The sequence below is a fragment of the Episyrphus balteatus genome, chromosome 3, assembly GCF_945859705.1.
Source record: "Episyrphus balteatus chromosome 3, idEpiBalt1.1, whole genome shotgun sequence".
In the NCBI taxonomy this organism is placed as follows: domain Eukaryota; kingdom Metazoa; phylum Arthropoda; class Insecta; order Diptera; family Syrphidae; genus Episyrphus; species Episyrphus balteatus.
In genome coordinates, this window is record NC_079136.1 from 101128511 (window position 1) to 101146801 (window position 18291).

The 18291-nt window shown below is 33.4% G+C and overlaps 1 protein-coding gene across 17 annotated transcripts in view; it reads right to left on the reverse strand.

Annotated features, from left to right (window-relative positions):
* The window catches only part of LOC129913417 (trithorax group protein osa), a 96587-nt gene that overhangs the window by 56037 nt on the left and 22259 nt on the right, over positions 1 to 18291 (reverse strand). For all 17 annotated transcript variants that reach the window (XM_055992059.1, XM_055992058.1, XM_055992057.1 and 14 more), the window contains exons 3-4: positions 10381 to 10608; positions 5519 to 5707 (exon numbers count right to left, since the gene is read on the reverse strand). In XM_055992059.1, coding sequence (XP_055848034.1) covers positions 5519 to 5707; positions 10381 to 10608 — 417 coding nt within the window. The remainder of the gene's footprint in view (positions 1 to 5518; positions 5708 to 10380; positions 10609 to 18291) is intronic.

The window sequence follows — 18291 nt, forward strand, 5'->3', positions numbered from 1 at the left end:
TATTTTATATATTTTATATAAATATTTTATATATTTTATATAAATATTTTATATATTTTATATAAATATTTTATATATTTTATATAAATATTTTATATATTTTATATAAATATTTTATATAAATATTTTATATAAATAAAATAAACCTTTGGTGTCGATAAAGGTTAAAGACAAGGCGGTGCGCAAACATGCAACCTCTTGAATATCGTTCTTGAAGCAATTTTTCATAAGATTGTTCAACTCCTGGATTTTACGGTAATATTGACATTATCTGAAGAACGCAGTCGGTTCTGTCAGTACTCCGGCTGCTTAGATTGAGACGGAGGTAGCAAAAATGACAGGTTTATGTTTTTCGCATAAATTTCCTAGGTCGAGAAATAGTTACTGTGCCAGTCCTGAGCGGTAGGAAATAAATCACTTGTTATCCGCATTCATGATGCTATTGAGATCGCCAAAATTTGAATTTTACAATAATACCGCGTTCTTCTTTTATGTAGATCCCATGCACACAAGTCACTAAAATTAAATTTATGTAAACAACTGAACCATTTTTTTTCTTTAAATGACATAGAATGAGATGGTTACAATCGGTAAGTCATGGTTTCAAAATAAATTTAATCTAGTTGACTTCACCAGGAAAAGTTGCGCAAAACTTATTATTGGTAATGAATTGTATTACGTACGAATGTTACATGCTTACAGAATTGAAAATTTTGCTCACTCGCCGAGTCGGTGGCGGCGGCTGTATTATGTATGACGTGTGACATTCGCTTTATAGTGAATTTGTAATGGATTCTCTTGGCAATCACTGAAAATTTTTATTTTAACCAACAACAGCGATGATGTCATTGACAATAAATTATTACTAAGAAATTTGCTACTGCGTCCGTTTCAATTGCATTAATAAAAGTACATACTTTGGTATTTTGTTTTATATTAATTTTAAATATTTGAGACAATATAAAAACAAATTAAATACCTTATCAGAGTGAAATGTTTTTTTAGTTCGTTGAGTTGTCAACGATGCATTAAATGAAGTGATTGATTTTTAGATTATAGTTCTTCTCCGTACCCCCAGCTTAGCTGTGAGAGAAATTTGCAATTGTTGCATATATGTATTCACGAAAAAAAAAATGTTTATTTATACACTGCGTCCCAAACTTAGAGAGTGTGATAAGTGAAGATCCTAAACCCTTGCAACAAGTCCTTAAGATAGAAAAATTATTTAAGATAGAACAATAATTATATTACCCACTTTCTGGTTCACACAGGTCTACTCTGAACATTTGTTTATAATTTTGATTTTGAATACATATTTTATATATAAAATTAGCGATATACATTTAATGATGGAATCAAACATCGCCTATGAGTAGAGTGGTTAAAAATGGGAGGAAAGCTCGTATCTTTTGTGTTAAAAAAAATACCTTCTTAACAAAAGCTCTACACTGCGGTTATCCGCCATACGATTCACAATATTGGGCAATGTACGGAAATTACTAAATTAACAGCGGATGAGACGAAGATGCTTTGTATAAAACCACAAGTAATGAGGCTTAATCGATTTAAATTTACGAAGTTTCGAGGAAGCTTACATCTTAAAAATACCATCTCCCAAAAAATAGAACACGACCGCCTTAGTTTCTATTGTCACATTGAAAGGAGAAACCCTGAGACCTCAAAAACGTCAAAAAGACGGCAGTGAACCAAGAATAAAGGCAAGGCTAAACAATCCTGGCGCAGACAAATGACAAAACACCAGCATTCGTTGACTTAAGAAATGTAGCAACACAAAACCGGAAGTCTGTCGCCGCTTCAATAGTGTGAAACGGATCCGTGGGAGGGCATTGATTGCCTCTAAATCGAGATCTTAAATGCGCCTTGTCAACAATAAGAATAAGCTGGGAATTAATCTAGATAGTGCCAGACTCTGTCAAACTTTATTTTTTCATTTTTTACTATGATTAGTACTATTACACCTTTTGTATGTATTTATACTTTATGAAGCATTCTCTTAGTTTACGTATCCAAATAAGGACCAAATAACTTTCTTTACCTACGCACCTACAAGTCAATAACTCTTTTATTTGAACTTAGAGTTGTAAGTATGAGACCAAAATAATTAGTAAAACAAAAACTACTAAACAAAACTCATACATACACGAGTACATGAACGAGTCAATACTTTATTTTTCATTGGTCTATCCCAACAAGCATTTTTTTCTGTAAATGTCCCAATGGATTATAGTGATTATGATTTATGTATATATATTTTTTTTAATATTCCAGATTGGTATTCTTTTTGATTTTTATTTAGCCATACATAAACCAATCCTTTAGTCATACTGCTATTACTGGTGCTGTTTGTACTCAATCAAAATTAGTGCACAAATTGTACAGGCAGGTACACATTCATTCGAAAGCATCCTTCTCTTCTCTTGGACACGCATCATCCATTGCGTGTGCATATATTAAGTTTCACAGATTAAAAAAAAAAGTCCTCTTACGCAATATTATGCAGAGGGAGAAAAAATAATAAAATATCTACATACCAAAAAATTTTAAAATCCACATAGACGCACGAACACGACACTGACTGACACCCAATCTGTTGGGTATTCCCGCACATCATGTGCGAGTGTTTGTGTGTGCGATGGGTCGTCATCGTCATCCTAAACGGACGCACAATATTTGCCATGGATTAATTTAAATTCACTCATTATTTTAATGCGAAACTTTTGTACGTTGCAAACAGACGACAAGCATGTGTGTTGAATGCCACCAAACAACATTCAGTAGCAGCACATCCGTGTGTTGGACGCAACAAAAAATTAATTAATTTGAACAATAAATTGTATTTTGCTCAATGTACATACTTGTACTAAAAAAGCGCATACAAAATAAAAAAAAAGAAAGACCAACCCCGAAAAAAGAAAACAAAAAAAAAATCAAAAAAATACAAACATGGCAGAAAGCAGAAGTGGTAGCGAAAGGAGACGAAGAGAACTGCAATCAGCAATTGACTCCATGAACCTACAAATCATCAGGGGAATTTACCGGAATAAAACATGCATGCAGGCAGCAGTAGAAGCAGTAGCAGCAGCAGAAAAAGGACGACCCATAAAACTCCTCTTTTTTTTATCCTCCCGCGCTCGACCAGCTGGTTCTGTGTGTGGAACTGTAAACCGTTTTGGCCATGCTCAATTTTACGTACGCCGGGGACGAAAATGCAAGAATACAAAAACAGAACTTCCACTATTAATCGCTCTGTGTATATCTGCATAAAGCACCACAATCACCTCTACTCGAACCGAAGCAACAGTACTGATGAGTATGACGACGACGAGCACGAAAACGACTAGAGCGGGTGATTGTGTATAGTAAATTGTTCGACTTTACTGTCCACTGTATGACAAAAATTTTCCCTTTTTTTGCTTTGCCACCTTGCCAGTGGGAACGACCCAGGAATGATGGTCTGAATCAACCACCACCTACTAGACGTTGTCCATGTCCAACACTGACTGATATAGATTATAATCTCTGAAATGATATTTGCAGTGCAGTCAGCTTAAACAGTGGTATCATTTCTTTTATTTTTTTTTTTTTTTGTTAAGTCCATAGTATTCGTTTGGTTTTACTATTGGGTTGCCAGAGTTACTTGCAAGTATTTCAGAGTTTGTTCCATAACTTAATATCATTCAGTTCATTCTCAAAAACAAGTCAAAATAAAATTTCTAATTAAGTTCAAATTTCGAAACGGTTTTATAAAATCGGTTTTCCATTTAAGTTCTTCTGTTCATAAGCAATTTCGATGGGTCGCTTGCTGAAAATATTTCATTACACCATTTGAAATTAAAAGTTTGTCTGAAAATTTTGTGGGTTCTTTTAGACAACAGCAGTTTCAAGGAAAAAATGTATTTTTGGCAGCATTCAACGCCTTAGGTGCGCCATCGTATTCCAAATGAATCTTATATGGATCAAAGGTTTAGCTGCCGTAAAATTCTTTGCTTGACCCGGATTATTTAAAAATGCCCGAGGTCTTCCATTACGTGAAAGATGACAGACAGTTTAACCTTTGTAAGTCATTGCCTCGGTCAAATTTTAGAGTACTGCACTGGGCGCATTTTAAACAAGAGAGAATTTTCGATTTCTCTATACTCAACTTTAAAAATAAAATTGAACAACTTTGGTTCTTTGCTTGGTGTTGAGTCTTTTAATCACAAATTTTCTGTTTTTAAAACTTAGTTCTTATAAAAATTACATTAAACAATAACTTTGATGTTGAATGCCAACGAAATATAATTGCCATTTTCAACAAGCTGATTGATGTTTACCGATCGTTGGGTTCGGATCAACAAAAGTTGAGCAGACCTATTGATCCATTTTTACTCAACTTTGTTGATCAAGTGTGTTACCATCGCAAATAACATAATATGGACGGAACTTTAAGTTTAAGTATGTCTATGTCAAACGATCAAGCAGATCTGGCCTAGGCTAGATCCAAAACGTTCAAAAAATTTGTTGTCTCTAAGCAAATTGCATATCAGCTCCGTAATAGGTGTTCTAACAGGGCACTGCCTCATAGGTAGACACGCCGTAAGACTAGACGTAGTCTCAAAGTCTTCTGTAGAAGTTGCTTTGATGAAGAAGAAACAATCCAACATCTTCTTTGCTCATGTCCTGCTCTTTCCAGTAGACGTAAATTACACTTGGAAAATGCTTTTTAGAAGATACTACTGAACAAATCAATACTGACATCTTCAACCTTCACCGCTTTATTAAAAGCTGGAACTGGTTTAATTAGTAAGGAAGTTCCTTGCATAATCATGATATAACAACACACCAATAAGTGGTCAGTCGTTTTCCTGCCAGCCATTTCTACCTAACCTAAACTAAGTCTTTGGCTTATTTATTTGAACTTTATATTAATTTAAACTATTCTTTGGCTTATTAACTTTAACTTTAGATAAATCAAACTATAAAACAGATATCAGAAAGATTTCAACAATTTTTGGAAGAAGAAATACAGTTCCGTTACAAATTGTGCTGAATTAAATTACCAAACATTAAAGCATAACCTTAAAAACACTCAAAATAAAGTTTTTCTACAATTGTTAACGGTAATATATCAAAAACATAGGCTAATATAATATTTTTAAATTCAGAACCCCTAAAACCTTCAGAAAAGTATATTTTGGTTCTTATGGTAAAAGTCTTGTTGACCAGTGTAATACAATGACGTGATTAAAATGAACATTTTATTTCCAATTTCGAAATAAGAAAGAAAAAATTAGAAAATTTGGAAAAACCCTAAATTTGTATCTGGAATATTTTTTTTATTTTCAATTCAATACTTTTTTAATTTGATCGCGGTAACACCGAAGGTGCATTGTACCTTCATCACACTCCTTATACATGGGTTCGATTCGTCGTATATCTCTCGTTTGGTTTTTCGTTTCATTTTTTTTTGTATTCCTTTATACGGTCGATAAATTAAAATTTGTTAAAAATTAATTACCTGATGGGGTGATGGAGATGCCTGCGATGGCTGAGGCGATGGGCTTGGAGCAGCATGGCCAGGACTATTGGGAGGTGGCCCACCGTGTTGTGGTTGATGTGGAGATGCTGGAGGATGTGGATGACCACCAGGTCCAGGACTCGCAGCAGGCGAGGATCCACCTGGCCAAGGTCGATTTGGTTCTGGATACTGCAATGTAAAAAAAAAGCAAGACAAAAAATCAATGATAAGTTTTTTTCTTTGCTGTGCAAACCATGTTTTTGAAAATTTGATTGATGATGGGTGGTGAGTAAGTTGGGTATAAAATAAAATGTTTGGTTAAGCGCGCGCAGTTTTTTTTTGTATTTATTTATTTTTCGACAACGAATAGAACATAAACGTGTAATTAAAAATTGCAATTCGTTGGTGAAGGCAACAGAGTAAAGAGAGCAAGTGTGCATTTTTGTCATTTTTTAGCATCCCCTATTATGTCCCACACACATGGTCATTTTTACGCAATGCGGACATAGCAAATACCTAAAATAATAAAATTACTAGGCAGCCATTTCAGAAAATATATAAAAACAATTTTGTTGGGCAAAGAGTTCGGGTTGATTTTGTTTTTTTTTTTAATTTGAATTTTAATAGGCGGATTTTTTTCCAATAGACAGTCGCAAAGCAGTTCATATACAGAATGATCAAACTGTACTTATACATATACACACATATTATATTAAATGTCAACTTGTCAAACTTTGTTATTTGTATTGCAATAAATGCTTAAAAACTCTAAATACATAAATGTATTTTAATTATTAGTTTTCTAGAATGAAAGATAAACTTTTCCTTAGACAGCGATTTTGCTAAGCATTTATTGATTCAGCAGTATGTAAAGTTTTTAATTTTAAATGAAGCCTAAAATGTGTCCTTCGTTATATTTTAAAAACTCTAATAGTCCAAGCGGCGACCGTCGAGTTACTTAGCTCATAAGGTTAGAGGTTAAAATTAGTGTCAAATGAAAGATAAATTGATACTGAAAATAAAAAAATAGGGTTGCCACTTCTAAAATGGGAACTTCCATGTGGCAACCCTATTTGAAAGGAAAAATTGTCACATAACTAATACATTCATATCTTTGTTGTTTGGCCAGATAAAAACAAATTTGAAAAGCCAAACGAAAGCCAAAATAGAACAAAAAAAATAATAAAATAATATAAAGGACGTGACCCTACAAATGTGGCAACCCCATCCAAATGAAAACAACACTGACAAAAATCTTCTTTGAACAAAACAGTATAACTTTTTATGCACTAGAAAGCTAAACTAAACACCATATTTTAGATAATACTCTCTTCTATCTAAAAAATGTCGGGTGCCACCCCGCAAATGTAGACAAGTACTCGGCAACCCTACTCAAATGCTAAAAAACGCAGAAACCACTTGTTTTTTGGCCAAAGTGTATAATATTTGATAGAGTTAAAGGCTATAAAATACATCATGTATAGCTTAGACTCTCTTCTATCTAAAAATGTCGGGTGCCACCCCGCAAATGCAGACAAGTGCTCGGCAACCCTACTCAAATGCTAAAAAACCCAAAAATCACTTGTTTTTTGGCCAAAGTGTATAATATTTGATAGAGTTAAAGGCTATAAAATACATCATGTTTAGCTAAGACTCTCTTCTATCTAAAAAATGTCGGGTGCCACCCCGCAAATGTAGACAAGTACTCGGCAACCCTACTCAAATGCTAAAAAACCCAAAAATCACTTGTTTTTTGGCCAACGTGTATAATATTTGATAGAGTTAAAGGCTACAAAATACATCCTGTATAGCTTAGACTCTCTTCTATCTAAAAAATGTCGGGTGCCACCTCGCAAATGCAGACAAGTACTCGGCAACCCTACTCAAATGCTAAAAAACCCAAAAATCACTTGTTTTTTGGCCAAAGTGTATAATATTTGATAGAGTTAAAGGCTGTAAAATACATCATGTTTAGCTTAGACTCTCGGGGTGGCACCCGACATTTTTAGATAGAAGAGAGTATAAGCTATACATGATGTATTTTATAGCCTTTAACTCTATCAAATATTATACACTTTGGCCAAAAAACAAGTGATTTTTGGGTTTTTTAGCATTTGAGTAGGGTTGCCGAGTACTTGTCTGCATTTGCGAGGTGGCACCCGACATTTTTTAGATAGAAGAGAGTCTAAGCTAAACAGGATGTATTTTACAGCCTTTAACTCTATCAAATATTATACACTTTGGCCAAAAAACAAGTGATTTTTGGGTTTTTTAGCATTTGAGTAGGGTTGCCGAGTACTTGTCTGCACTTGCGAGGTGGCACCCGACATTTTTTAGATAGAAGAGAGTATTATCTAAAATATGGCGTATAGTTTAACTTTCTAGTGCATAAAAAGTTATACTGTTTTGTTCAAAGAAGATTTTTGTCAGTGTTGTATTCATTTGAATGGGGTTGCCACATTTGTAGGGTTACGTTCTTTATATTATTTTATTATTTTTTTTTAATATTTTGACTTTCGTTTGGCATTTAAAAAAAAACTTTTATCTGGCCAAATAACAAAGATATGAATGTATTAGTTATGTGACAATTTTTCCTTTCAAATAGGGTTGCCACATGGAAGTTCCCATTTTAGAAGTGGCAACCCTATTTTTTTATTTTCAGTATCAACTTATCTTTCATTTGACACCAATTTTAACCTCTAACCTTATGAGCTAAGTAACTCGACGGTCGCCTCTCCGACTATAAGAATGTCGAAAAAGGCTTAAGACAAGAAAACGCGCCTCTTGAGGCTTCATGTAAAAGCTGACATAGTTCCAAAATTTGATTTGGGTCTTATGTCTCACATTGGATATATGCAAATATTAAAATAAGAATTTTAATGTAGGTATTGTTCCTATGCTTTAAAACAAGATATATGAGATTAACGGTGGGGGGGGGGGGGGGGTTGGGAGTTTGGTAGGCCATGCTTCTCCGCGATCAGGAAAAATTTTCAAATAGATTTTTTGTGATGTTTTCATTCGATTTAAAAGATAAATTCTATACCAATCGAGTATAAATGTCTCAGAAAATTTGTATTGCAAATAAAATTTACAAAGGACTATTTTTTGTTTGATTTATTGTATTTATTTGTTTTCCTGATGCAAATGCATTTTTCGTGCCAGCTGATTGAAATAAAAAGCAAAATGAAAAAAATGAAGTGTTCCAAATTTTTCCTGTTCAAACTGCAAACGAAAAACTTTTTCCGTGTTGGAGAGTGTTGGTAGATTTTGTGTGTGTCAACTGACATAAGTTTTCCTGTTTCTTTTTTCTTGATGCATTTTCCTGATCGCTATAACCGGCTTCTAAGGATGTGGTAGCTGGAGAAGCTTATTGGTTAAGGTCCGAATCCACAATGGATTGTAGCGCCGCCTTGTGTCAGAAATGGTACTTACCTGTTTGTCAGTGAGACAATTGCTACTTTTTAAGATCTTGACGAAAAGAGGAAATATGAATAGAAATATTTAAAAAAAAATGTGTTCGAACGGTAATTTCCAGGAGATGAGAATATTTTGTTTTAAACTTTTCGCAGTAGACATTTTGAAATAACACATTAATCGAAGCAGTGCGTGATCCCTTGGACGAGGTTTCGATGACCGATTTAAAGAAATAATATCCAAAAATGGCGGGCATACTCATTGTTAATGAATGAAAAAGAAATTAGTATTATTAGTAAATGTTAGAATTTTTTTTCTTTGTTTCATGTAAGCTCATCCTAGTCAGTGGCTTACTTTTTATATCTTTTTCAAGTAGTTCATTATTTGATCTTGCGAAATTCTTTTGTAACCAACCCTTTAATTTGTATGCCTTTTTTTGGAGCAAAATACTTACCTATACACAGGTAGTAAATATTACTATCAGGTAAACAGTACAAATAAAGTTGGTCGTAAAATGTATGCCTTCATACTAATGATTAAGTTCGTGATAAGAGCAAAACTACTTTACCATCAACATAAAAATTGAATAAGCTGAAAGATGGATGATTTTATGAGCAAAAAATTTATTTGAGTTGGAAACAAGACATTGATTGCATTTTTCAAACCTACTTTAGTATTAATTTTTTGTGAAGTACCAAATTTATCCAACAAATAAATATTACTAACCTCCATTGCGACTTACTAAATATAAAATTTTAATTTTCTAATCAATACCTACACCCCCGTTAAAAGTTTTAAAAAACATTAGAAATAACTACTTTTCTTTTTTTTTTTTCATAAAATCATTAATCGACTATTTTGTTGATTTTATTTAAGTAATTAAATATGTATGTATAACTCTTCCAATAAGTTTTTTTTACATGCGTTCAAGTGGTTCCAACGGGGATGTATTTTTTGCCTTATTTTTTTTACACCTATTATAAAATATCCTTTTCAACCACAAACATACAAAATTTAAACTGACTCAAAAAAAAAAAAACAAAGACGAAGACGAAGATGCAAATTTGGTTCTGAGAACACATATTTTTGAGGAAGGTCAGTTTAAGTTTCTTGATTCCTTGCATATATGTATGTAACGAGTGTACCGTAAAAATGCTTCTTAATATGTATGGATCACAACAAATCGAAAACCACCTAATTAGCAGATATGTATGTGAGGTTTAATGTTACCCTCATTATGTACATACATTGTTTGATTTACTATTATATTGCAAGGGTACATACATTATATACGTATGTACTCAAAACTATACACTGCATATTATCTTAAGAAACACATTAATTTAACAATATATATACATACATATACAATACAAAGTATGTATATATTTATCTACATACATACATATTATGTATAAGTAGGTGCAATTATAAACGTATCTAATTACCTGATGCGTTGAATAGGCAGTCCTGTGATTTGGTCCTGTCGCTGGACCTGGAGGTGTGGGATATCGCTGCGGGTATGGTGAATATTGAGATGTACCAGAGCCCTGCGCCGTTGTCTGGGGTGGTGGAGGAGGAGGTCCACCTGGCTGTTGTTGGGGTGAACTTGGATAGGAACCTGAATTTTGCCCATGCGTTGGGGGATAAGGTGATTGACCTCTGGAAGTGTTTGACTGGAAAAGATAAAGAAAACAATCAATTTAATTTAAAGACAATCTTGCAATTATTTCATTTGGTTAATGTTTTTTTACTCTTAGCAATAATCTAATTTTCTATCAGAATATAAATAGCAAAAAATGGGCAACTGGACATAATTTTATGTTCTACAATTAAAACATTGTGGGAAAGGGGTTCAAACTCGTGTTGTACAAAATAATGCGGATGTTGTACTTTGTTTTGTTTTAAAATATTATTACGTACAGACACGTTGGTCATGGTCATACTTTTAAGATGTCATTATCTTTGAACATTACATATCAAAGCTTTATAATTTGAACGCACATCCTGAAACAAAAAAATGCAGCTTAACTTGCCGGGGACTTCTGAGGTCAACCCGAAAAATAAAACCTTTCATCTTACACACACCTAATCCGTCATCGACTGAAGTATGTTCAATTGTTCAGCCTTCGTGTGCTTAATTCGGGCAATCGAAACAAAAATATTTATGTAAAAACAGAAGAACGCTTACACAACATTGTGCGATGACGCATGATAATTAACGATTGACCAATCAATAAAATAAATTAATACATAAAAACAAATCCATATACTAAAACACTAATAAAATTTCGTCATTATTCGAAAACGGAATGAAGAACAATTTTCCGAGTAGCTCCGACCCGAAATAAATCAATAATTCGGTTTCAGTGTACGCAAACCGGGTGAATTGTGGTCCCATTTTTTGATTCCGACAATTTTCAGTTAAAGCAAAAATTACTCATCTTGTATATAAGGAATTTTACACTTATTTGTACACAATACGAACCATGTTAGAAATCATTAACTTTGTTGTTAAAATTTTTCGTCAATCCAAAAAATTGTTTCCGTTTTCCATCGCAGTTGCTATAATAGTCAATGTACACCTTGAGTTCGCATCTCTGGGCAGACATCGCCTGCAGGTATTTTGAGATACTCGCTGACATAAATCTAACTCAGCTAGTTGTGTACCCAACTCAAATTTTGAACGTTAATGGTTTAGACTTTAGATGAATACACTCTTCACTTGCTTCTTTACTTTCATAAAAAAAAATGTTAGGTACTCGTAGGTCGTAGCATAATCCACAATGTCGTGCTAAACAAATCCACTGGTAGCTGGATGGAACACTGACGTCCATAATCGTCATAATCACAATGCAATTCATGTTTTATTTTTTGGGAGATGGTAATTTTTAACATCCTCGGATCTTGGTACTTCTAATTCGATCAATTTTTTGTAACTCTGGCTGTTATACGAAGCATCTGCATTAGGGTGGGTCAAAAAATGGAATATCTTTTTTTTTTTATTTTATTCTCGGAAAAATTGATAGCTAGACACCTCTAGAACAAACTCACAAAACATATATTAAAAAAATCATTTTTTTTTTATCAATCGACTTTTTAGCAAATTTCGTTACATAATTCTTCTAAGAAATTGAACGCTCTACAAAAAAAGCCTCATACATTTTTTTTGATTATCTTACCGTTTTAAACATATTCGAGTCCCAAAGTTTGAGAAAATCATTAAAAAAAATTGTTTTTTTTTCACAATTTTGTAACAAATTGAACAATTATAACAATCAAACGGACAAGATATATTCTTGTAAGAAACAAATTACTTTACAAAATAGGCCTTATATACTTTTTTCACTAAACTTACCAGCAGGAAGCAAATCCTACTTTTATAAAGGATTTTTGTGTGCTGTGTCCGAATCCGAAGTCAAAATTTAACGTTTTCGAAATACTTGAACATAACAGGTCAAAAACGCGTTTTTTTGGTACATTTGACGTCAAATTACATTACCGATAAGTTATTTTTTTTTTGAAAAAACTACTTATGCAATCTCGATACGCCATATTAAAACGTCCTTAATAGTCGGAGAGGCGACCGTCGAGTTACTTAGCTCATCTCATAGGGTTAGAGGTTAAAATTGGTGTCAAATGAAAGATAAGTTGATACTGAAAATACAAAAATAGGGTTGCCACTTCTAAAATGGGAACTTCCATGTGGCAACCCTATTTGAAAGGAAAAATTGTCACATAACTATTACATTCATATCTTTGTTATTTGGCCAGATACAAATTTTTTTAAATGCCAAACGAAAGTCAAAATATTAAAAAAAATAAAATAAAATAATATAAAGAACGTAACCCTACAAATGTGGCAACCCCATTCAAATGAATACAACACTGACAAAAATCTTCTTTGAACAAAACAGTATAACTTTTTATGCACTAGAAAGCTAAACTATACGCCATATTTTAGATAATACTCCCTTCTATCTAAAAAATGTCGGGTGCCACCTCGCAAGTGCAGACAAGTACTCGGCAACCCTACTCAAATGCTAAAAAACCCAAAAATCACTTGTTTTTTGGCCAAAGTGTATAATATTTGATAGAGTTAAAGGCTGTAAAATACATCCTGTTTAGCTTAGACTCTCTTCTATCTAAAAAATGTCGGGTGCCACCTCGCAAATGCAGACAAGTACTCGGCAACCCTATCCAAATGCTAAAAAAACGCAAAAATCACTTGTTTTTTGGCCAAAGTGTATAATATTTCATAGAGTTAAAGGCTATAAAATACATCCTGTTTAGCTTAGACTCTCTTCTATCTAAAAAAATGTCGGGTGCCACCTCGCAAATGCAGACAAGTACTCGGCAACCTTATCCAAATGCCAAAAAACAAGTGATTTTTGCGTTTTTTTAGCATTTTAGGTGGCATTTGCGAGGTGGCACCCGACATTTTTTAGATAGAAGAGAGTGTAAGCTAAACAGGATGTATTTTATAGCCTTTAACTCTATCAAATATTATACACTTTGGCCAAAAAACAAGTGATTTTTGCGTTTTTTAGCATTTGGATAGGGTTGCCGAGTACTTGTCTGCATTTGCGAGGTGGCACCCGACATTTTTTTAGATAGAAGAGAGTCTTAGCTAAACATGATGTATCTTATAGCCTTTAACTCTATCAAATATTATACACTTTGGCCAAAAAACAAGTGATTTTTGCGAAGAGAGTCTAAGCTAAACAGGATGTATTTTATAGCCTTTAACTCTTTCAAATATTATACACTATGGCCAAAAAAACAAGTGATTTTTGCGTTTTTTAGCATTTAAGTAGGGTTGCCGAGTACTTGTCTGCATTTGCGAGGTGGCACCCGACATTTTTTAGATAGAAGAGAGTCTAAGCTAAACAGGATGTATTTTATAGCCTTTAACTCTATCAAATATTATACACTTTGGCCAAAAAACAAGTGATTTTTCTTTTTTTAGCATTTTAGTAGAGTTGCCGAGTACTTGTCTGCATTTGCAAGGTGGCACCCGACATTTTTTAGATAGAAGAGAGTCTAAGCTAAACAGAATGTATTTTATAGCCTTTAACTCTATCAAATATTATACACTATGGCCAAAAAACAAGTGATTTTTGCGTTTTTTTAGCATTTGGATAGGGTTGCCGAGTACTTGTCTGCATTTGCGAGGTGGCACCCGACATTTTTTAGATAGAAGAGAGTATTATCTAAAATATGGCGTATAGTTTAGCTTTCTGGTGCATTAAAAGTTATACTGTTCTGTTCAAAGAAGATTTTTATCAGTGTTGTATTCATTTGAATGGGGTTGCCACATTTGTAGGGTTACGTTCTTTATATTATTTTATTATTTTTGTTTAATATTTTGACTTTCGTTTGGCATTTAAAAAAAAATTTTATCTGGCCAAATAACAAAGATATGAATGTATTAGTTATGTGACAATTTTTCCTTTCAAATAGGGTTGCCACATGGAAGTTCCCACTTTAGAAGTGGCAACCCTATTTTTTTATTTTCAGTATCAACTTATCTTTCATTTGACACCAATTTTAACCTCTAACCTTATGAGCTAAGTAACTCGACGGTCGCCGCTTGGACTATAAGGTACTTATTTTTTTTTTTCAAAATTATTGTTTTTCTCGAAGATATTGAAAAAAAGAAATTTAGGATAAATACCTAAAAATCTTGCTTGTTCTTTCAAAAGTAATGAATGGTTTTTTGAACCAATTCCAGTTTGTGTCTTCTGATTTGGTCTTAAAAAAAGGAACTTATTACGGAAAAATATATATTTTTGACTAAACATCAAAAAGAACTAAATTGAAAATTAGTTTTTGGGAGTTTATAGCGTAAATAGTGATGAGTGTAGCTCAAAAACTAGACGTGAACGAATAAATCTGCAAACAGTTTTGAATTCAGAACACTAAAGTCAATTAAAATCACCTTAAAAAGTTCTTGCTCCCGGCTTTTTTTTTATTTTTAGCCGACCAGTGTAATTAATCCTTAGTCACTTCTATTTATCGCTTTTATCCAAAAACATATTAGCTGTGTTTTTCTGGCATTGCTATCCGTATCCGCAGTTGGCGTTAAAATGCATTACAAAAACAACATGCAGCTGCCCATAGGAATAGAAGCTAAATCAAGCTGCGGATAGAATATTGATGAAGTGTATAAGTTTACGTTTTTTTCTGCCTTGGTGCGTGCATAGGTATTAATTTTTGCTCTGTGTTGATATTTGGGAAATCCTACAGCGGATACCTTTGGCAAACACACCTATTGTTTTCGAAAGATCCATTCAATACACAGGTATTGAAAAAGATATTAGACAAATGTTTCACATTTTAGTGTCTGAAACATATCTGTGGTAAATTTTTGGATCCATTTTCAGACCTTTTTGCCAAAATGAAGGGATGTGTAGTGCATGTAATTCTTTGGTATGAGACTTCACGCCAAACCATTACTCAAGCAAGACAACTGGTTAAGCTTTATTTGAAGTCGTAAGATAGATTGCCTCACATTGTTTTTTTAAAACTTGTAATTAGAAATATTCTCAACTGTAAACAGAATATTTCAATTTTAATATTTCACTTGCCATAAGGTAAATTTCTTTATTCCAGCCTTATTTATTTTAAGCTAGAAGTTATCCGATACCCCCTTTATCTTTAATTAGCTATCATCTAGAGATTGTTTTAAAGCAGCTTGGAATGATTTTGGTGCAATCGTACAAATGACACATCAGAATTCCTATGATCTTCTATGATTTCTATGATCTTTTCAATTGAATTTACGTAAAGAACGTGCCTACATACTCATTTGTTGACCTTTTATTTTAGTCAATGAACAAAAAATGATTATGATCCCTCTCTTTAAATTAATTTGCCCTGATTCTTTACCATTCTTCCTACAGGAAATAACCAGACATTTAAAGAAAAAATAAAACAAAAAATCCAAGATAGCATAACGATCGAACAAAAATGATATAAAAACAAAAAAAATGCAAAAAATACATCTAGCAAAACATTTGCACCCCTTATACCTACGTGGTATTTTTACTTCACCCCCAAAACATAAAAGTTCCAAAGTCTGTCTTGTTTCCTTATATAATTTTTCTTCTTTTCTTTTTTTTTTTTTTTTTTTTTGTTATTTTGTGTTTCATGATCCCTTTTATAATGTTCTGATTCTGAACCACTGGCATTACGAGAAAAAAGTGTAAAGGACACACTAGAACGACCAAGATATGATGATGAAGACCGACGACGAACGGAGGAAACCCAAAGGGGATGCAAAATGAAAATCCTTTCATTAATACCGCTCTCTTAGATATAAATATATGACTTACATGTTCGAGAATGGTTTCGCGAAGGGGGTAGTTTCAGCACACAAAAACATTTTCGAAATAAAAAAAGAAAGAAAAAACAAGCGTAGAAACGAACGTTCAACGATTCGTTTGTTACGTCAAAAGACCCCAAGAAGCTAGCTCTGTGTGAATGCCGGTTTCGAAGGTAATGCCTGTCTTTGCTTTTGCTTCTTCTTCTGCTGCTGCCATCCATTCTCGTACAAAGCAGAGAATTTTTGTAGATAAAAAGAAAAGAAAAAAAAAAACAGAGATCCGTAAGCGATGGTGATGAGGCCGATGACGATGGGTGGTTAGGGCTGTATGTAGGAGTTGCACAGAGGCGGCGGCGAAGGAAAGGAAGAAGAAAAATAGTCCTCACCACTACACATCAAACACCACCCTAAAATGGAATCTCTTCTCATCAGCCTCAACTTTCCCCCTTAGCTCTACGCCGCTCCGACAAAGATAAATACACAGATACACACTCCCAGATAGAACACATCTATTTCATTTTCAGTTCATGGTTAGATAGCAGGCAAAAAGGACTGGATGTGGAAAATCGATTAAAATATTTTCCAAGGGGTGGAGCAGTGTGTGTGTGTGAATCTGAATAGAGTTGGTTCTTGTTCTCCTGCGTGTGTGTGTATATAGAACTTGAATAAAAAAAAATAGGAAAAAAAGAGAAAGATAGAAGAACGAAAAAGAGACAATCACAACGACTACATACAGAGTCAGCTAGAGTCAGTAGAGCCAGCCAGAGTCAGGGCAATCAAATGAAATCTCTAAAGGCGCAGATGATAGAGCCAACCGAACCAAACGAATACTCGAATAACAAAACATAAAATTTCCACATTTTTTGCACTTTTTTTTCTGACGGGTTCCCATCAGTCTTCGTTTTTAGTCTTGTTCTCGTTCGTTGCTCATTCGGTCCGTGTCATTCCTTTACCCTCCCTCACCATTGTCACTTGATTTTTTTTATATTATTATTTTTCTCCCCTTCACCATGAGTAATATAATTTTAATTGTTTGCTGGAATACAAATTATGTCGTAGTTTTTGCTTTTGGCTTTTCCGTTCGTTCTCTTTCTTTTTTTTTTATTTATTTTATTTTTTTTTTATTTGAGAGAGAATCCAATCGATAGTCGACGAGCTGCTGATGATGATGATGCGCTCAAAATTATCGTTCTTTTTTTTTTTCTCTGGTCATCCAGATATTTATTTTGCTATTTTTTTATGCACATTTGAAGCAAAATTTTAGCCATTATATAATTCAAAAGGCTGGGTTTGCCGGACTTGCTATATTAATATAGGTTGGTATACTTATAAATTGCGTTCTAGCGTAATTAAGGATTTGTAAAATATAGGTACTTTATGTTGACTGGATACTAGAACTTTTACAAATATGTAAACTAACTGAAAACTGTTTCTAAATAATAAAAAAAAAAAATCCCCTAATTTTTTCAGATTTTTAATTTGACGCTAGAAAGCGCCCCAAGAGGGTTAAAGTTTTTTCTCGTTTGAAATAGGTATATGTTGACTTATGAGGCCGTTTTTTTTAGATATATTCTTATTGTACAAATTATGGTGAGGTTCTTTTCTATATTAAACACCCTTTTCAAAAAGGTATAAACCATTTTTCTAGGAACAGAGGTTTAGTCAGGACATGCATGTCTTTTTTGGGTTTTATTTTATTTTTCTTGCTTCTCATATGCTTGTTTTAGTAAAATATGCTTGGTTTAATAAACCCAAAAAAAGACATGCATACATGTCCTGACTAAACCCCTGGTCCTAGAAAAATGGTTTATACCTTTTTGAAATTGGTGAACATTAAATCTTCCAAAACTGTCTTTTGATAAGCTTTGTTGAGATGAGGCATTCTTTTGATGTTCAAGCATGTTCCTGGGAATACTTTCAAGCAAGCGAACGTAAATCATGCTCAAAAGTTTCTATCGTAATGGATTTTATCTGGAAATTCATTCGGAAGGTCAATAACGATTGCACAATAAATTCCGGCGGAAACAAAATT